Raw genomic sequence first — 20,155 nt, 5'->3', positions numbered from 1 at the left:
TCCTGTAAATGAAACTGTCCCCAAGTTTTTTTCCCCCCTGATGAATGCATTTCAGAACTGCCGTAATGTCTTTGTAAAACGGTGACACGCGGGATCCTCTTAAATACTCTCCATGTAAACTTTACGATAATCTGTTGATTGGCCAGGTTGTTATCTTCAGCCTACTTACAGTCTGTGTTGTGTTGCAGACCCTGGTTTGACCGTAATGACCGCACGCTTCCGGTTGCCCGCTGGCAGATCTTACAATGTCCGGGCGTCGGAGCTGGCACGCGACAGGCAGCACACGGAGGTGGTCTGCAACATACTTCTCTTGGACAACACCGTCCAAGCCTTCAAAGTTAACGTGAGTATCACCACAGCCTTGTCAGTGTTAATGTGTTTCCCTGTTCTGCTATAATGTGTTCAACCTTGACTTAATGACCATGACCCAAAGAAGCTGCACCGAAACAGACAGTTAGAGAACCAGAGACTATCTTTAAAGGCTAAATTGGTGCTGAGATTGGGAATCTCTTGACCAAAACATGTTGTAAATCTAATATAGACTTGCACCCCCTCGTCTGTTACTTACATCGTCTCCAGGGTTCAGGTTGGGTGGGGGTTGAGTTTGTGTCTGCAGCCCTATCTTCTCTCACCATAAAATATGTGACATTCCAGCTCACAGTGGAACCTCCCCAAGGTTTGCTTATGCAAGTACATACTCGCTCACAGCAAAACGCACGCACCCGCCTCGCTGGATGCCAATCAGGTGAAGGAAATACAATCGTGCAGTCTTGATTGCAACATCATTGTTTTTCCTTCCGATATGCAGCAGTCGCTGCCACTAAGTTGCCTGATCAGCCGCAGGGGCAGTGATGGCCACATTACATTTATTTGACATGTCGTCCTGTTTAAACAAAGGAACGGCCTTCGTCCAAGAAACCGGAGAGTTATTTGGCATGTTGAAATGACTGCATAGTGAATATTAAAGTGGTTGCACAAACACTCCAAGTGTCCCAAACTGTCCCCACCTATTGTACAATCATTAATATGTATCCTAAATATGGTTTAAGGTTTCCTCTGGTTGATATATAACCTCAATTTGTTGCCACAGACAAACAGGGGCTCATGACACTCATTTAGGATCAGCAGCTATGTTAATCATCCTCAACTTTTCTCAGATTTCCTTTTTCAGTTCTGCTGTGATTTATACTCATCACTTCTTGGCAGCCAGACGTTCCTGGCTTAACAAGACTGGGATTGATCAGATTTGGTCAAGCCTCCTTTGTCGTGACCTGCATATCTCGATGAAACGGTTCCTCAGCACAGAACTGAGAAGCCAAAAGGGTGCGACGACAGCAGTGGTGTAGCTTAGCTTTCTCTCCCATGGGTGCGAATCTCAGCCGCGGAGGCCCCCCCTTCCACCCCCCCATTGCAAAAGTCTTGCTACCTGATTTCCCAACTGTAAGATAGGCAGAAAATATAAATATTTAATACTGTTCTCCCAAAATACCGTTCACATACCATGATGAACAGAAGCTTGTTATTAGGCTAAAACAAAATGTACCTGCACTTTGCTGCTAGCTGCTTTTGGACCTGGATCATAACTGTAATCCCCTTTCGCAATAAGCTGCAATGTTGCTCCTCTCATTGTAACTTCAGATCTATCCATTTTCCCTTGCTTCTGCTGCTAAAGATGTTTCTCAAGGGCACATATCATTTAATTTATTTTCCTCTGAATGGCAAAAATATGTTCTTTTTTTGTTTAGTTAATTTTCAACTGTTCAGATCCTTAGCAAACAAGCCGACAAAATCCAACGTTATGCCCAGGGTTGCCAGATTCACTGACAATTTAGGCCCAATTACCCCCGGAATCCACATAAAAATCGCAAACCGTCATGAGAAATAGCCCAATTTAGGGGGAAACTCTCCCATCTGGAAACGCTGGCTACACTCCCACACGGTCACAAATTGGTCGATCATACAAATGGCTTATGGAATCATAAAAAATATAGATGTTTATCACTTCAATGTCAACTAAATGGTATGTAGCAAATTAATCATAATATAATTTTACTCTGCTTGCTATAATATTTTCACCCATAAGATCGACTTCTTGGGGGCCCCTGTGTTTGGCTGCCATGGGTGACGTGCACCCATCAACCCATTAAAGCTCCGCCTCTGGATGACAGAATATTTCTTTTAAAATATTTCTTCCTGAACAAGTGGGCACGCGTTACTGTCAGTCCCTGCCGGCGTGTGATCACAGCCGTGTACCGGATTAGTATGTAGTACACTGACGTATTCGTTTGTAGCTGCGTACGTGCTTCATCATCATCCACGTGGACTTGAGTGCATTTAACACGTGTTCTGCAGAGAGCTCTTCCATCAAGACCCCTGGCGTGCATTCACATTCCCCAACTCCCTCGCTAGTCTGGTCCTCACTCCATCTCAGGCGCTAGTTCAGAGGTGGGGGGGGGCTGAGACTGATGGAGGTCTGCACAAAGACCGTTTGTGTGCACCCCTCCGCCGAGTAGTCCATCACCCACTCACTGTCCTAGCCCAGAATTCAGTGGAGATGTCCTGATTGGGCCTTTCCTCTGCTCTAGTGGTCTCTCCGGTTGCCTCCCACTGCTGCTCAGATAACTAAAGTGTCCTTCTAGGTCCGTGTTAATGTTTCCGTTTCTTCGAAGCCTTAAAGAAAAACCCTCCAGCTCGCCCGGTCTGAAGACGTTAGCTGACTGTTGAGACAAAGTGTACAATAAGAAACGTGTCCTGTTTATCAACAGCTCTGTCCCTATGCTTGAGTGCTGTGTCTCTCCGTATCTGTTTCCATGATAACAGTCTGCCGTTGGCTCTTGCGCCAGACGAATTTGCACATTTTGCCCTGAGAATTTTTTGAAAGCCAGTGGAGAGGAGAGGAGACAGCAGCCTGAGAGCTCGGTAGAGTAATCCCACAGAAAGATCCCACATCCTGTCAGAACAACCACTTCAGACAGCCAGGGAACAGCAAATAACACAATCCCTCCATGTTGGTGGAGGGGCATGCATACCGCCTCCAAACTAAACCATGGGAATTACAAGCTTCACACTGGAAGAATGTGGGTTGGTGAACGTTTATTTTGGTGATCTGAAATGCCCTACTTTACTCAACCGAGACGTCATTTAGGCGTCTTAGGCGTCGGGTGTTTCCAGCCAAAAGCCAAACGTTTGTGTTTTCCGTAAGCCCGCGAGAGAGCTTGTTTGTGCCTCGGTTGTGAGAAACAACAACTGTGTCAAATTCCATGCTGTTAGTATCCATGATGTAGGCTTTGTGATTCTGTCATCCCCCAGGGGGATGTCGATGACTGAGTCTGGGGTTTGTGCGTGCGTGCGTGCGCGCGTCTCTTCCATTTGAGTGCTGTTTCAGGCTCCATCATGCATAACTAAACTGGCGTTATGTATTTAGTCTCAGCAGAGATCCAATTGGCCCGCTGGTGAGGGCATGAGAGCACAGGCCCTCTAGAGGATCCCGGCCTGTCAGGTCACTGTCCTCACCTCTGCTGCTTCTCTCCTCTGGTCCTCTTGGTTTATTATCATCTTCTCTCTTAGCTCCTGCCTCCTTTATTATTTATAGTCCTCACTCTTAGTTCAGAGCTAGAAGCAGCGCCGGCTTTGCCACTCTCTGGAATTTGCGGAGCTCGTTTGTTTGGCTCGTTTTCCGTTTTGAAGGTGAGACCAATGTTCTTGGGGAAACTACTGAGTCAGAGTAGACAGGTTTGCACCCTATTTAGAAAACTCTGTTTTTGACCAAGGTCCTCTGTCCCGCCTTGTAACCGGCGGTGGAGGCGTAACGTAGTGGTCCACATCCCTGCCTCCCGGGCCTGGGGCTTTGACCCCGTGGACATGGCACCGCTCTGCGGAAGAGGGCAGTGAGGCAAGCGGTTGTCACCGAGCGCTGGGAGACAGACTGTAATAGACAGAGCTCGGTAGCAGCAACTGCGGCCTGGCTGCCATGGAGACCCCGAGGCGCGGGGGATTCCCCAGGGCATGCGCACACACACACACACACACACACACACACACAGGAGGAATTGGAGGCGTTTCGCGTGTCTAATTCTCTTTCTCTCCTCCCCCCTGTGTCCCTCCTCGACAGAAGCAGCACCTGGGTCAGGTCTTACTGGACGTAGTGTTTAAACACCTGGAGCTGACAGAGAGGGACTACTTTGGTCTGCATCTGGCCGACGACTCTTCTGATAACCCGGTAAGTGCCGCATTCTGACTCTATATGATGAAACACCATGTAAAAACTCCTTGCATTTTTTGCATTTCAAAGAATTCTGTGTATTTTTTGGGGGGCTTGGTTGGGTGTAGGGAAGCTCTCACCTGAGTGTAAGTGCCTTTGGACAGCTGGCCCTACCAGTCTTGGGTGCATTTCGCCCGATTTTATAATGTTGGGAATGTAAAGCGATAAAGGTGTATGATTGTTCAACACTAATAAAAATATGTTCGGACAAACGTGCTTTTTCAGAATTGATACTGTCTGCGAGTCCTAGCCAGACGTCAAACACGCCCTTTTAGCTGGCTTTTATTTAATTTATTTTTGTACACATCACGTGAGGCCAGTTGTAGTTTAACATTTGTCTGAGTAGCACACAGTTCCACACTCATCTGACAGTTGTGCTACGGAGGTGTTCCCCAACATGTTGAACTTCAAAGGGCGCATTTTCCCACGTTGGAGGTTGGTTGCTGTCTTCGGTTCTGAAATAATAGGCTCCAGTGTGTGCTGTTTAATTTACTTCACTTCTCGAATAGTTGCAGCAGAGTAGTTTTTCTATCCTATCGGCATTCAGCAACAGCAGGACAGACATGAGGGTTAGTGTTATAGTGGTTGAATCTGGGAAGCCCAGCAGCTGCAACGAGTCAGATCTGGAAAACGCTTTACTTATTTGGTTGTCCTTGTTATTTAATCCAGCAGTGCAATAAAGCCTTAAATAACTTGCTTTCATTAAAAACAAGGTATATATTAATTGAGAAAAAATACCTTGGTCGGGGAGAGTCGTAGAACCTACATACCCATTCTATAATCCATCAAAGTCATGTTGGAAGCCTCTGTCTTAAATGTGTAGCTTACAAAGGTGCAGCTGAACGTTTTCCTTTTCAGCGCTCAGTGCAACTTTCCACACTAATGCAGTGTATGAACAAGTCTTGTGTTGGCACAGTCCTCCTCCCCATAACCCCCCATAAGTGGTGTGTACTACTGTGGTCAAGTCACGTTGTGACTAGCTACCGATCAAACCCCTGTCTGCATTTCCTTTCTTGAAAACAGAGGGGGAGGAGAGAGAGACTGATGTGGGCTGACTGGTGAATAATTGAGAATCAGCAGGGCTGCTGAGGAACTATTACCGTTTCATTGAGTATCTCCTCATCTATATTTTACAGAGGTGGCTGGATCCAAACAAACCAATCAGGAAGCAGTTAAAAAGTAGGTGAACATTGAATTGACTGCTCTGTAATGAATAGATATACAGGGAACTTTTTTAAGAAAATGCTCTTCAATGCTCCATCTCATTGTACAATTACAGGGGGGTCGCCTCATAATCTGAGCTTCAGAGTCAAGTTCTTTGTGACAGACCCTAATAAACTTCAGGAAGAGTACACTAGGTAAGAACCATTGCATGTCATGCCCGTACAGTCTCGGACAAATATGGACACCATCAAATTTTTCTTTGTTACTCATCTGATGCTGTATCTGTTCAGCTGCCTGCTGCTCAGTTTTTTTCGGGTTGTTGTCTTACTTTAAGTGCTCCAACTTTAAACATACTGAGACCGTTTCAGACAAGGCACTGGGTTAAACACTACTCCCAAATGCTGTACTCAAGGTCACCACTACCAGCGGCTGCAATACAATCCTAGAGCATTATCCAGCCTACCCCATAATTGAACCAACTGCTGACAGAGACAAGAAATAGTGATTGAACTTCTTAAACCCCCCTAAATCACAAAATTAAGCATGTACAAACACCTTGCCAGCAATCAAAGAGGAGAGGGATTTGATCATGATGTGAGGTTGCTTTCCTGCCTGTGGTATTTGGGGCCATGAATGTGTGCAAGGCATCATGGAATACGCTGAGAATCTGACATTTTGGAGTCTAATGTTCAACCCATTGTCCTAAAACTGGGTCATCTGGATCTTCTAGCAGAACAACCACAAACACACATAAAAAAATCACTCAGAAATGTTCTAGAAAAGATGGAGTGCTGGATTCGAGAGCAACCAGCAGACAGTCCAGATGAATCATCTTCAAAACCTACAGTACTAGGGTGATGTGGTAACAGCAGTTGGAGGGCACCTCCATTAGAGAAATTTGCTTCTGAAGAGTAGGTGAAGTTGGCTGGTAGAAAGATTTTGCAAGCTCAGTGATGGCTATGAGATGTATGTCTGCAGTTATCCAGTGGAGTTCTCCCTTGAGCTTGATTTCTTAGTCCTAGACCAGGCTTAATGTCTTGCCAAGCTAGCCCATGAAGTAGTTGCCAGGTCATATTAATATTTGTGACGAAAGCTTAAGATTGAATGAAAACACTTTTAAAACCCTCAAAAAATTCTCAAACTTCTGTCATCCTTCTGAGGAGTATCAACTGGCCAATCAACAGTCTAGAAAATGATGAGCTGGCATAAAAACTCTCATAAATACTCTATAATATATAATTTATTTTTGATGGGTATACTCCCACACCATTCTGTTGTTGGGGAATGCCGCACTGTTACTGCACAGAAACACTTAATTACTTTAATGATTTTTTTACACCCATGGTAAGTATTTATAGGCCATATGTCATTGATATTTGGAAACCCTGGGCGGTTACTAAGAGAAGTGCAAGATTTTCTATGTATTTTTCCACAACTGTATAAAGAGGTTAAATAACCCAGGGTAACTGTTGAACCAAAAGCCAGTATTACTCTATTAAACTAACTAATGCCCTAAGCCATTCATTCTACTTATGGGGATGAATAGAATAAACTGGTTAGGAATAGGTCCTGCAGTGTTTAAGAGCTTTTTACCAGTTCGTCTAAAACTAGGATCCGCATGCTAAGTAGATTAACTAATAACAGACTTATTGACCTGCTTGCAGCCTGGCGTACAGCTATGCGTAAACAGGAGTATCGTACCACCAAGGCCTTCCACAGGAGAAGCCATTGTCAATAGAAACACATTTCCAAGACACTAGATACACCAGCGATGTTAATCCACTCTATGCACTCAAACATGACCTTGCTCAAGGTCCTTATCAATTGAGTATACCACTTTGTACATACGATAGAGAGGCGTGGATTTGATTTGGACGTGCGGTCGATTCCCGACACCACACGTGCGGGCACTCCCCTGCTATGATGTCATTCACTCAGTAGTAGTTACACACACAGTCCCAGAGGCTTTTCAGCGGGAGCAACTGAAACACTAGGGAAGCTCCGCATCGACGCACTCCCGGTACTGCATTTATAGGCGACGTGTACTACACCTTATTCTCCAGTGTTTACCCGCCGTCGCTGGATCGGCGTGACCTTTGAGTTCCCCTATCCAGCCGACGGGCGTGTTGTTTCCGTAATCACAGGATATGCATCGTGTTGTTGCTGGTGTAACGGCTCCTCTTGTTCCCTAGGTACCAGTATTTCCTCCAGCTGAAACAGGACATCCTGACTGGCAGGTAAGTTCTGGCTGTCCCCTATTTACCCTGGCTCAGCTGCGCCGTCACATGCCGCCCCCAGGGCCCCTGGTTCTCCAGGCCCAGTGCTCTGACACACCCCTCTCCAGTATCCGCCATTGACGATAGCGCTTATGATTCTCCTGTTGAGCCGAATCAGTCATCGTCCTCACTCATGTGCTTGCTTGTGATTTGTGCTCCCCAGACTGCCCTGCCCGCACAACACTGCCGCACTTCTGGCGTCCTACGCAGTTCAGTGTAAGTTAAGTTCTATTCCCCTGGCAGGCTCCTACTTTCCTCAAAAAATGGGGATATGTGAATGTTGGTTGTAAGTGAAACCATTTTGTCTCTCCCCTTTCCTGTGAGGCTACATTGCCCCGTGCCCTTATGAAAGTGACTGAAATGCTTTTATTGTTAGACTACCACAAAGACCCGTTGAAAGCCTTTGGCTAAATGTTAGCATGCTCACCAGGACCTCGCAATAGGCGCTCTGTGTGCCGCCTTGCATGACGTTTTACGATGTGTAATCCAATTTATTCTTTAACTGTCTCGCCCAATAAAACGAGCCGTTTTCAGTGGAGCCTGAAATCGGCCATAATACTCTGTTCACAGCTCTGACGCCAGTGGGTCATGCCTAGCTGTGTACTACGCTAACCTGACTGGGCTGTGTCATCCTGTCTTTTGTCCCACATTGACTTGTGATGTGTGGCTTGACGCATAACCGGCCATTCATCAGAGGTCAAGTCAGGGAAGCACCGTGTACAGCAAATAACCTCCCAGCTTAGGTGACTTGAGCCCCCCGGTACACTGACAGAACATTGTATTGTACCTGTAAGTAGCCTAGTTACTGACAAGCTAACTTACAACTACCACACCATGCTGGTATAGTATAGCATGGTAGCATAGCCTAACTTGGCGGTCCACAGCTAGCAGAAAGCCGCGGTGTCCCTCTTTGCCGGGCACCTTGCCAGGGGAGTGTTGTGTGCCATACAGTCTGTGTCACCAGATTGACCTGAATAATGACAGATTTTGGGGGGGGGGCACGACTGCTGTGGCCCTATGCTGTGGCCCACTCTCAAGGTTTATTTTTAAGGGGGAGTCCCATTGCTATGTAGGTCCCTGGAGGGATTTTAACTGCAACACCATCTAACACCACCACAGGGTGTCCAGACTCACTTCGCTCAATATCTCTCCCCATTAAGCATATTTAATGGTGTTATAGCTGTGGGGATAGTGGTAAATGCTTTAAGTAAGACTGATCGAATTCAATCAAAAAATGCACTCCGCTGAAAGCTTTAGCATCACTGCTGCAGATATATTTATTTGCATATTGTCCGTACGTCCATAGGCAATCGATCACTTAGTTTGCACATTAGGGATCTTTCCTCGTGGTTTTTACATCAATAACGGTTATTGGATTGATCTGTTTGTCAATACATGTTACGAGGGTGTAGTTAATAGGTCCTCTCAAATGAGTTGTGGCCATTTCGCATAAGCTAATGGCTATGATGTACTTAGCTCTGAGAATTGGTGGTTGGCACTTCTCAACTGCTTGTCTCTCTCATTAATAGACACCAAACCAAGGTTTTTTGGTTAACCTTCTATTCATGACCACCTTGATAACGTGTACATGGGATGTCCTGTAGTGTAGAGCTTCATTCATTTTTTTCCCACATCAGGGTGGAGTAAATAATTTATTTTCCCTTTACATCCTTTTAAAGTCTGTGTTGGTATACTTACTTTATTTTAAAACATTCATAAGGGGCATGGGTGAAACACAGCAGCGCCCATCTGTTCTCTGTTATCACTCATCAGACAATCAGTAGTACATTAATTGGTACTAGGCCACGGTTTTTCTGTCATACACCAAGAACAGAAATCGTAATGTTTTGGGTCCAAGTGTGTTAAGAAAAGGTTGTAACCAGAACACAGAGCTCCACCCCCATCTGTTCAGAAATGACATGCAAGTCTATTGGCCAAATGTCCCGCCCCCCTGCGAAGTGCAAGCCAAGCTAAAATCCACCGCCCTGGAACTAATGCCGCTCGTTATCTCTCCCATAACTGTCGTTTCATGACAGATAAACAGTACCATGTAGTCTCTCCACAAGAGATTAATTCAGTATAGGCCTAATGCTTGCTGTGTGGTGTAAGCTGTATGTGTTTAGAAGACTCTGTCTGTGTTGTGTAGCTGAGCTGGGCGACTACAGTGACACGGAGCATGTCCCCGGGTACCTTTCGGAGTTCTGCTTCATCCCCAACCCACCTCAGTGCTTCGACAAGGAGGTCACCAAACACCACCAACAGCACAGGTGGACGAGCCCGTCTTTACAACCCATGTACACACTATCTCAGGGACACTACCTTCTACATGTGTTTTACTGTGCTGGCTCTCATAGCAGAGAAAGTGTCTGTGGTTTTATGAAGTGAATTGCAGAGGAACTGCTTGGTCTCACTGTACCTCTTGAATTTTTTGCTAATACTTCTTCCTTTTCCTCTGGTATTTTTCTCTCGCCTCAGTGGTTTGTCTCCTGCCCAGGCTGAGTTTAATTACCTGAACACAGCACGGACATTGGAGCTGTACGGAGTGGAATTGCACTATGCAAGGGTATGTCGCCGTGTGTCCATGTGCGCAGTGAGTCTGTGCTTTCCAAGGCATCCCTGACCTCTCAACGCTCTGTCTTCTCTGTTTTCTCACCCACCACGGGGACGTATGCTGAGACGGAGTGAGGGTTGACACTTGCATTTAGGGTGGTCATTCATTCTGTACTGTCGGCATGTTCCTCTGGCTCCAGCCTCCAGGGCCTCGTTATGCTGTTCAGTCTAAATCCCTTTAGGAACAGCAGCACCACTGAGCTTTGATGATCCCAGAGAGAAAGCGCTGGAGAAACTCTTAGGCAGTGTGCTCCAGTGTCATAAGTCCTTAAACTAACCTAACCACTGGTAGAGCCCCTTAATGTCGTTTTAAACCGACTTGACTGTTTGTCCCAGATAATGTACGTGTGCGTGTTTGGGTGTTTGGGTGTCTGTCTAGGTTTGGTTGTTTTGGTCTGAATAATGGTTTGAAGACAAAGCAGGTCACACAATGGCCAAGTTATACAGTTATACATAGGCATTCCTAGTACAATGAGTCAAAGGCATATCTAAACAAAGGCCCCAGCCATTTTGCTCTGGAACAGGGACAGACTAAATCTGGGTTTCATTCCCCGTCCTCATAATTTGAGAAGTCTTTAATCCATTGTTTTAGTTTTTTGTGGCTAGCCTGTTTATTTAGGTGATTATAAACCGGCTAGACAAAGTCAAGAACCTGAACTGTGGATTTGTTTTAGATATTCAAAAGAGGGCTGTTTCTTTGACACCAGGTTTAGAATGAATCCTGATATTGTGACTATTACCGTGGATAGTTGGAGAGAATGGCTTCTAAGCTGAGAATGATTGGCTGTCTCGTACAGATGTCATACCCTAGCCCCACCCCCACCACAGAGGGATGGGGAGACAGCCTCTGTGTCTGGCCCGGTCTCTGAAGCTCACACCAGGCTTTGCCTACTGTCAGGGTGCTTAGACGCTTAATCCGCCAATGGCCTTCATTGATTCCCTTCCGTGCTCTGTCTCTTCATCCCTCTCTCCCTCTTTCTGTGCCAGGATCAAAGCCACACTGAGATTCTAATTGGGGTGATGTCCTCAGGGATCGTTGTTTACAAGAACCGAGTGCGAATCAACTGCTTTCCATGGTGAGTGACAGGCTGTTGTCTCGGATACTTGACGGCGATTCGGAAGTCAGATAACTTAAATATGTACTGAGAAGGAGGAGGATATGTTTGGCTTCAGTCGCCCAGTTCGCAGAAGCGTTCGGTGTTCCTAATGATTCTTCTAAGCGCCTCACGTAACTGCATTGCTTATTCATTTGTAAACTGCAGATGATCGCTCCGGGATTCTCCTCCAGGGGCAGACTCAGTGGGCTTCTGGTTGTCACGCATGCCGCCTTTTGGGGCAGTGAAGCTTTCATTCTTAGAAATGTCCACTATTCAGCCACGTCTGGGCTAATGGACGCGTGTGCCAGGGGTGGGTTAGCTCAGGCCAAATCCCCACCAGACAAGTGATAATCCAACACGGAGACACACACTGACAGACACACTTCCCAACCCCCCTGCCCCCCACCAGAACTACGGCCCCCACCCCCTGCCCCATTTTTAAAAGCCAGCTGCTTGCTATAGCACAAGCAGCTCATTTGAAAATATATGCTTTACTGTCAGGCTAAATTTAGGGCTGCTAACACTGGCACATTTTCTTTTAAACAGCTGTGCAGCGCCTTCACGTGAGAAGGCTGGCAACTAACGGCTGCTGTTTCTGTTGGGCTAGTGTGCCCCTGCTATAAAAGACGGAGCTGAGAGCCGAGCGGTCCACTGAGTTAAAGCAGAGATCTGTCTGAGAGAGGATTGTGCAGACTCTAGCCTTGCTCCTATTTACGTTCCGCAACGGGCTGACAAATGAGCTTCACTTTGATGGAGCATGACTCACTGAGAGGGACAGAATTGTGTGTGTGTGTGTGTGTGTGTGTGTGTGTGCACATTTAAGAATGTGAAATATATTTAGCTGAGCTGTGAGTCATGTTAATGTGGGAGAAAGCCTGAGGGAGGGAAGCGGGGGGAGAGGAGGGGTTATGAGGAGGTACAGGGGGAGGGATTAGTCTTGACGGGGAGACATTTTGATGTCAGCTGTTCTCTGCTGCCGAGTCTCTGATTCAACCCTCAGCGATCACATGCATGCATTGCAATGACACATCTGTGTGTGCTTCTGTCTCTCCACTCAGGTTGAAGATTGTCAAAATATCGTTCAAGTGCAAACAGTTCTTCGTTCAGCTCAGGAGAGAAGTGGTGGGTATTCAAGCTGTTTGGTTTTTTGAAACTGCCGTGTGTGAGGTGGGATCTAGTCTACCAGCAGTGTTTTTGGAGTCTGTAGCTTTTCATGCGGTGGAAATGAAGACCAGCGGAGCACAAAACACTGGATGCGAGTCAGTGTCTTCTGACCCTGTTTCTTTGTCTTAAGGGTCTCCAGACTTGATCCAGTTTTCTGGCTCATCGTCTGAGAGGACAAGCTAATACTGTTTATAGACATGCATCGTATCTAGGCCCTCCCAAAACCACTGGAATCCGTATCAACCTGAAATGACGTGAACTAATAGTCCATATCTCCCGTTTGTCAAACTGGTTTGCTCGCATAATAACCGACCTGCTCTGCCGACGACTATCTCTGTGATCTGAAAGAGAGCATTTAGGAGAGCGTAAATGCTTATTAATTGCGAACAATGGATGCATTAGGCGGTGGAGTCGGGAAGCGTGATCTGAAATTGAATCGATCGCTGTAGGAAGTGTTCCCCAAAAACACCCTGAATCCCCCCGCTCCCCCCACCAACATTCCCCCATCCACTACCCCCTTTTTCCTTGTTAAATAATGGATGGGGCGCTGATTTTCCAGAACAGTTAGCTGTACTAAAAGCAGTGCGGTCGTCGACCGACCAGCATGGACTCACTCAGGCTGTATTATTAATGGGCTGTGTCCCTTACTGCAGCCTTTTCCCCATTCAGTCCAGGGTCTGTACCCTGCTTTTCACCAGGAGTGGGTACTGGTGCACTATTTGGGTATAGGGTGCCATTGGGGAGCCCAAGCGCTGTTTGCTCGGGGCACACATCGTTGGCTATGGACATTTAATGTGTGGGAGAGGGGTCACGTATCAGCCGCTAAGAATGGATCGGTCTCCGTATACCAACCTACTGTTGTCCCTTGCTCAAAACCGTACTTCCTCTCTTTCTCTCTTTCTCACTACAGAATGAGACAAGGGAGACCTTGCTAGGTTTTAACATGGTGAACTACAGAGCCTGTAAGAACCTATGGAAGACGTGTGTAGAACACCACACCTTCTTTCGCCTGGACCGGCCTGTTCCCCCTCAGAAGAACTTCTTTGCCCACTATTTCACCCTGGGCTCCAAGTTTCGTTACTGGTAGGGAATCATCCCCACACTCATAAAGCACAGCCACCGAAATGTTGACACAGGTACATTGTTCACTAGGTCACGGTGACACGTACCATCAGTTATCAATGTTTGGGGATTTGTTAGCTGTTTCATGTTGTGCAATTATGAATTATTAAAAATGCCCCAAAACTAAGTTGGGTTTCTTCTATTATTCATATGGATTCACTTCTCAGAAGTAGCTTAGAAATAGTACAAAATTGAACTGTATGGTACACATTGTCGCAATGCCTGACTATTTGCTTAGAGCTGTTCTGGGCGTGGGGTTTGCTGAGCAGGCTAAGAAAGTTCTTTTTTTAAAGTCTTATTCTTCTGCAGTCGGTTGTGACAACTGGTTTGGGGGGAAAGTTTGGGGATATGGATGGAACTAGCTGTGGAGTTGGGAGATTTTTGATTTATTATTGAAGCTCCCGCTGGGACTTGAAGTACAGCACAGCAGGCTTGGAAGATGCGAATGAATGTTACTACAATGACGGTTGGATGTTGTCTCAACGTTGTCTGTAGCGGAAGGACGGAAGTGCAGTCTGTGCAGTATGGCAAAGAGAAGGGGATCAAAGACCGGGTGTTTGCCAGGTATGTGCCACAACTCCATACTCTCTCTGCTTGTATAAACAGACCGGTGACAAATGAAAGGAAAAACCAACGTGATGTCTCATTATGTTGTCCAGCAGAACAGCTTCACAGGTTCTGCTGGTCCAGATGGGATGGATGACTGTCTACATCGTTACTAAATCTCACATAGGTTTGAATTGGGTTGAGATATGGTCACTGCCAAGCTTCTTTTTTTGGTTACGTAACACAGAGGATGTATCATGCAGTGCAACAGTACAGAAGGATCCACAATCCTTATGTTCCTCCACTCATTTAGGTTTTTACTAGTATTTGTCACCTGTCTGTATATCTAGGATGTGCTATCTTTACTTATGCATGAAATTTGTCTATACTTGGGGTCAAATATGGTCGCTTAATTGCTGTATTTTTTCCCCCCAAACAATTTTATTTGTTTAAACTTAACTTTTTAAGTTAGAAAATTAGGACTAACAACCTATACAATATGAAACACCCTGGAGATTGTACTTGGACTCGACTGCTCATGAAATTAGAATTGGTGCAGTTTGCTGCAGGAAATTGGGCCACATTGCCGGTTGAATGGAGCAGCAAGCTAAGTAATGACTGATTCATTTGTCTGCAGTTACTTTTGCTGATGGGAGTGCAACCAAATACTACCTCTGGCTCTGGGGTATATATAATGTTGTCCAACTTCATATTGTTATTTTTCTTATTTCGTACGCTAATCTGAAAAAACTCTTGGTTTTCTTAATTAAATTGTGTGGGTAGGCTCTTAGACTGGAGTTTCCTCTGTATAGTACACTGCTCTTGGTCTGTGTGAGTGCTGCTCAGAAGTAACCCTATGTACTGCAGGGAACAGATCACTATTTCAGACAAGCCTCACCGCCCTGGTCAGCAGTGTCCCATCCTATTTGACGCTGCCAAGTCACTAATTGTGTTTACTGTCTGAGTAGGTCTCCAAGTAAGCCTCTTGCCAGGAAGTTGATGGGCGGGACCGACTGGGAGGCAGTCAGCAGGAACAGCCTATCAGACGAAAGGCTGGAAACCCAGAGCCTGCCCACACGCTCCCCACCCGGAACTCCCAACCAGTGAGTACATGCCGGTCCTCTTCCACAACGTTCACATTGACCTCGGAGGGTTTGACGTTCAGGGTCTCATTTCAGTAATGTTACTTCCGCGTCTCATAGCATGGCTACAACGTAAGGAATGATACGCATTTAGACGTGTCGCGCAGTGCATTCATTAGTCCCAATCGCCATCTTGTGTGTGCTTGCAGCCGGAACCCGTTCATACAGGAGGGGTCACGAACGCGGCCGTCTTCTGTGGGTCACTTGGTGGACCACGTGATCCACGCCTCGCCCAGCCTCCCCGTCTTCTCCAATCACAAATCGGCATCGTCCACCCAGGCCAACTCCATCAGCCTTGACTCTACTCCGTGAGTCTGCTGACATTACATTACACACTCATCCCAAATCAGCCTCTGGGGCCCTGGTCAGCTCACACCAACTCCATCAGCCTTGACTCTACTCCGTGAGTCTGCTGACATTACATTACACACTCATCCCAAATCAGCCTCTGGGGCCCTGGTCAGCTCACACCAACTCCATCAGTCGGACCCACTAGGGAACATTTGACCCATTGCCGTTGTAGACCGCTAAGGAGATGATCCAGGGTCACCGGTAGAAACCTGCTGTAGCAGACGTTCATAAATGTGGAAGGTCCGTCACTGGTTTGTCTCCATTTCCTCTCATAACCGGATGCATTCTTTGTTGCCAAGTCTGCAGAGGATGCTGTTGACGTGGCTGCTTGGTCTGACCAGGAAAGGCTCAGGCCCCTATGTCGGTATGAGAGACAAGGCCTGCATTGAAACGTTCTCCCATTCCTGGGGTGCCCAGAGACATGTGACCATGATTGGGGGCCCCGAATGGCTTTCCCTGCTAACAGGTGCTGCAGTAAAGCCATAAGCTCAAATTGGACAGCCAATTGGGAGGAGGAAAAACTGGGTTAATTTAGGGAAAATATCTAAATATTCAAAAGAAATATGAGGAAAGTTGAAAACTCTGCTTCATTTCCAGACTGCAGGAATTTTCTTACAAGGTAGAAATGTAGAAATTCTGCATTGTACAGTAAGTGCTCTGAATAAAGATTGGTACACTCTTCATACAAAGAGGGACAGGGTTGGAGTATATGTTCTTTACTATATTCATAACCAGACAAAATGTCTATGCCTTTGGTTAGAGTTCTTTAAGTGTGTCGACTGGAAAGCAATCTCATGGAAGCTGTCTCTCTCTGGCTCCCTACAAAACACCACAACATTCATTAACGAGGGGAAAAGTTGGTGACAGTGCATTTATTCCACTGTTAACATCTCTACTAAAGCATCTGCAAGAAAAAAAAAAATCAATGGAAGCCACATTTAATTTGACTTTACAATGCCAGTGTCACACTGTGTGCAGTTACTGCTGAAACTGTCTTTTTAACAGTTAGTTAGCCTCCGTGTCAGTGTTTTGCAATTTCAGTTCGCACCCTTTTACCAAATGTAATTTAATTGACTTGAGTCGAGACGGGGCCTTTGAACGTGGGTTGTTAAGTGTTTACAGCTCTGGGATGGGAGGGGTGTACATTGAAGGATCATAAAGCCTTTAGTTCGGCTTGTCTCTGTCTGGGTGCCGTATCCACTTCTTGGGTCAAAAGGCCAACCCTGCGGGTCTAGTTTACTGATATCTGAGTGTATCCCAACCCTGGTGTCTCTGACTGGGTCAGGATTCCCCCATGTGGCTCTTCTCGAGTCCCTGTGGTCCCTCTGAGAGAAGCCTAACCTACTGAGCTACTGGTGTTGGGTTATGCTGCGATGTTATTTGAGGTGCCTTTCAGAGTTCCAGGAACTGCTTATAAATAGGCTAGGTTGGGTAAGTGCCGCTAAGCTAGAACAAATCAATAGCCTGTATTCTATTGTCTCTGTGCGTCTCCCTCTTTTGTCATCTTTCTATGATGTAGGAGTGTTATCTTACCAAGAGCTATGTCGCGAGGACTAGTTCAGATACAGTACACCGCCCCTCTACTGGAAATGGAGGGATTAATGCCAAGTTCTGACCCAGGACTTGACACTAGAATTGAACCCATGAATGTACACACAATCAAAGCCACATCAGTGATACTGTACGCGTTCCCTCCTTTTCCTCGGTCTTTTCAGCCCTGCAGGCGTGTGGACAGGGAAACGCAGCCACACACGCTAACATGAACCCACATTCCCGGCCAAACCATTTGCTGGTCTCTCTTGTCACCGATCTCAAAGATGACATAACCACCTGCTCAGTTTTCCTGAGACAGTGAGGCACACACAAACACGCCCCCCCCCCCCCCCCCCCCCCCCCCCCCCCCTCTCAAAATAAACATTTGAAAACAGAACATCCCCTGTCACTTAGCTGTGGCTCAGTCCGGATAAGGTTTCTTGTTAGGAACCCAAAGTAAAAATACCAGGTCACGTTATGTTCCCCTCTACAACATGATCTGTAAATTGGAGGGAAAAAAAAAAACTACATCCTGGCTACACTTGAAAGGCTGTTGACCCAGAATTGACCTTTAAAGAGTGACTTGTGGGGTTGGGCCTGCCTGCAGTCACTGTCCTACTGTCCAAGACAGGCTAGACTGTCATCTCTGTTCTTTCACCAACCTAGTGTTAGTCATATGAAAAAGTACTCTTTATTTCAACACTATTGACATATAAAGGTAATCTAACTTAAGAAATGACACAGATTATACTTCGCAGTAATTTATTAGTCACAAAAAAAGTGTATGGAAAATATTTATGCAACCCCGGCTTCAATAGCTGGTGTTTTACGCTTTTGGCTGTATGTACCCATTTCTTGCCGGTGTCATAAATCAACTGGGAGGATTTTTTTTGCCCACTCTTGTCTACACTTACAGCACTGCTTCAACTGTCTTCTTCGAGGGCTTTCTTGCATGCACCGCTTGCATTCAATCCCCTCCATTTTGACAGGATTGAGGACTGGGCTTTGACTCAACCATTTTATAACACCACATATCTTCTGAGCCATTCTCTTCTAGCTTTGTTTTTATGTTCTGGATACTTTTCCTGTTGATCCATGTTTGATTCAGCTTCAGCTTTTTGACAGATGGCCTGACATTCAAACTCAAAAGTTTTCTTGTACAATATGGAAGTTATGGTTGACTCAGGCCCAAACCATAATACCACTGCCTCCATGCTTTACGAACGGTATTAGTTTATTTAATATTTTGGTTTTTACCAAACGTGGCGTCTGGCATTGTGGCCAAACATCGTCAGATTGACTCATCGATCTAGAGCACACTGTTCCATTAGTTTTGGTCTTTCTCCAAATCTGGCAAAAATGTCAGTTGTGTCTTGATATTTGTTTTTCAGGGCAAGGCCGCCTTCAAAGTAAATATAAAATGAGTTTTGTTGAATTTGTTACCTTTATTAATGACTGTGGTTGGATTTTGCTCAAATACTTATATCCAAAAAAGTACAAGTAAAAAAAAAAAAAAAAGACAACTTTCCAGGGGCTGTTCTTACTTTTTCATGAGACTGTTTACAGGATGTCAAACAAAGGCAATATGGTGGAACTGGCCCTGGCTAGGCTCCTGTGTCTCCTGGGGTTTATGAACTTGAGTGACTGCCTGTGCTGGTTAGGCCCACAACACATACAGTACTGTGTGTCTCTGTTGGAGAATATACTGTATGAGGTCTGCTCTGTTGTTGGCCAGTGGCCACAGGGGCAACTGTTGTCTTAGCTTAACCAAATGTGCCGTTTGGCTGAATGGCTTACTGAGCTCTATTGTTAACTCAATTGGATTTTAGCAAATCCAATCTTATCTTGAAAAAGAATTGAGGATCGACAAACTGGAGGTGAAATTTGCAAACAATGTGTGGGTGTCCTTCTACAGATCCCCAGAGGTTGTAGAGGGGCCTCCTCCAGCCCTCCCTCCCAAACAGTCCCGGAAGAACCTGAGCCAGATTATCCAGGCCCACTCCCAGCAGAGTCTCCTAGACAATCATGTCAATGAGATGTACGATGTTCCCGTGGCAACCGACAAGACCACAGTAAGACCACCACCCTAATATCCTCAAATCCACAGTAGTTTACCAAGCCGTTACAGAGTGGAGTTCTCTTCCAGATCACGTTCATAAAACCAATACCAGTGCCATTTTCAAGATTTTTTTCTTATCATCATCATCTTCTTCCGCTTATCTGGGGCCGGGTCACAGGGGCAGCAGTCTAAGCAGAGATGCCCAGACTTCCCTCTCCCTAGACAATACAATTAAATGACTGAACAAATAGTAAAGGACTCATCTTGCTTGTTGAGCTTGTTTTTATTTTTGTGTTCTTTTAATAAAAATGTTTTAAGTAATGTGTAATGTATAGAATTGTATAACTTAATTCTTTTCATTGTATGTTAAACATATGATTTCTGTGCCGGACCCCTGGAAGACTAGCTGTCGTTGCTGCATTAGCTAATGGGGATCCTAATGAACAAACCCTCAATCGTTACCACGTCCCCACTTCCCTCCATTTAGTCTCCTAATGATCTAATCCAAGTTACTAAAGCGGGTCCTGGGTTGACCCTTGAACCTTCTCCTGAGGCTCTGTGGGAAGCGTGTCGATGTGTTTACACATCTGTGTGTGTGTGTTCTCCACAGCTCAACGGTGTAGTCCCTCACGACAATCTGGTCCTCATTAAGATGAGACCGGACGACAATGGTCGATTCGGCTTCAATGTCAAGGTGAGTCCTCTGCCTAGACCTATGCCAGGTGCCCTTACATCATCCTATGCCATGAGGAGGTCCCGGAGGCACATCTCCTGGCCTTCTGTTACTGTTACTGACCTCTTGGTTGACCCTTCTCTCCATTGTTTTGTGT

General features: G+C 45.9%; 1 protein-coding gene across 1 annotated transcript in view; it reads left to right on the top strand.

The window, feature by feature from the left end:
• Nucleotides 1-20,155, top strand: part of ptpn4a (protein tyrosine phosphatase non-receptor type 4a) — a 55,177-nt gene that overhangs the window by 27,168 nt on the left and 7,854 nt on the right. Inside the window, exons 2-17 of the mRNA XM_034286787.1 lie at nt 189-343; nt 4,112-4,219; nt 5,398-5,440; nt 5,541-5,619; nt 7,618-7,662; nt 7,865-7,917; nt 9,848-9,968; nt 10,177-10,264; nt 11,299-11,387; nt 12,467-12,530; nt 13,483-13,655; nt 14,190-14,258; nt 15,209-15,343; nt 15,532-15,690; nt 19,182-19,338; nt 19,936-20,019. Of these exons, the coding sequence (XP_034142678.1) occupies nt 206-343; nt 4,112-4,219; nt 5,398-5,440; nt 5,541-5,619; nt 7,618-7,662; nt 7,865-7,917; nt 9,848-9,968; nt 10,177-10,264; nt 11,299-11,387; nt 12,467-12,530; nt 13,483-13,655; nt 14,190-14,258; nt 15,209-15,343; nt 15,532-15,690; nt 19,182-19,338; nt 19,936-20,019 (1,605 nt within the window). The 5' untranslated portion in view covers nt 189-205. The remainder of the gene's footprint in view (nt 1-188; nt 344-4,111; nt 4,220-5,397; nt 5,441-5,540; nt 5,620-7,617; nt 7,663-7,864; nt 7,918-9,847; nt 9,969-10,176; nt 10,265-11,298; nt 11,388-12,466; nt 12,531-13,482; nt 13,656-14,189; nt 14,259-15,208; nt 15,344-15,531; nt 15,691-19,181; nt 19,339-19,935; nt 20,020-20,155) is intronic.

Source organism: Esox lucius, chromosome 16, assembly GCF_011004845.1.
Source record: "Esox lucius isolate fEsoLuc1 chromosome 16, fEsoLuc1.pri, whole genome shotgun sequence".
Taxonomy (NCBI): domain Eukaryota; kingdom Metazoa; phylum Chordata; class Actinopteri; order Esociformes; family Esocidae; genus Esox; species Esox lucius.
The sequence above is the reverse complement of the archived record's forward strand: the minus strand, read 5'-3'. Positions and strand labels throughout refer to the sequence as shown.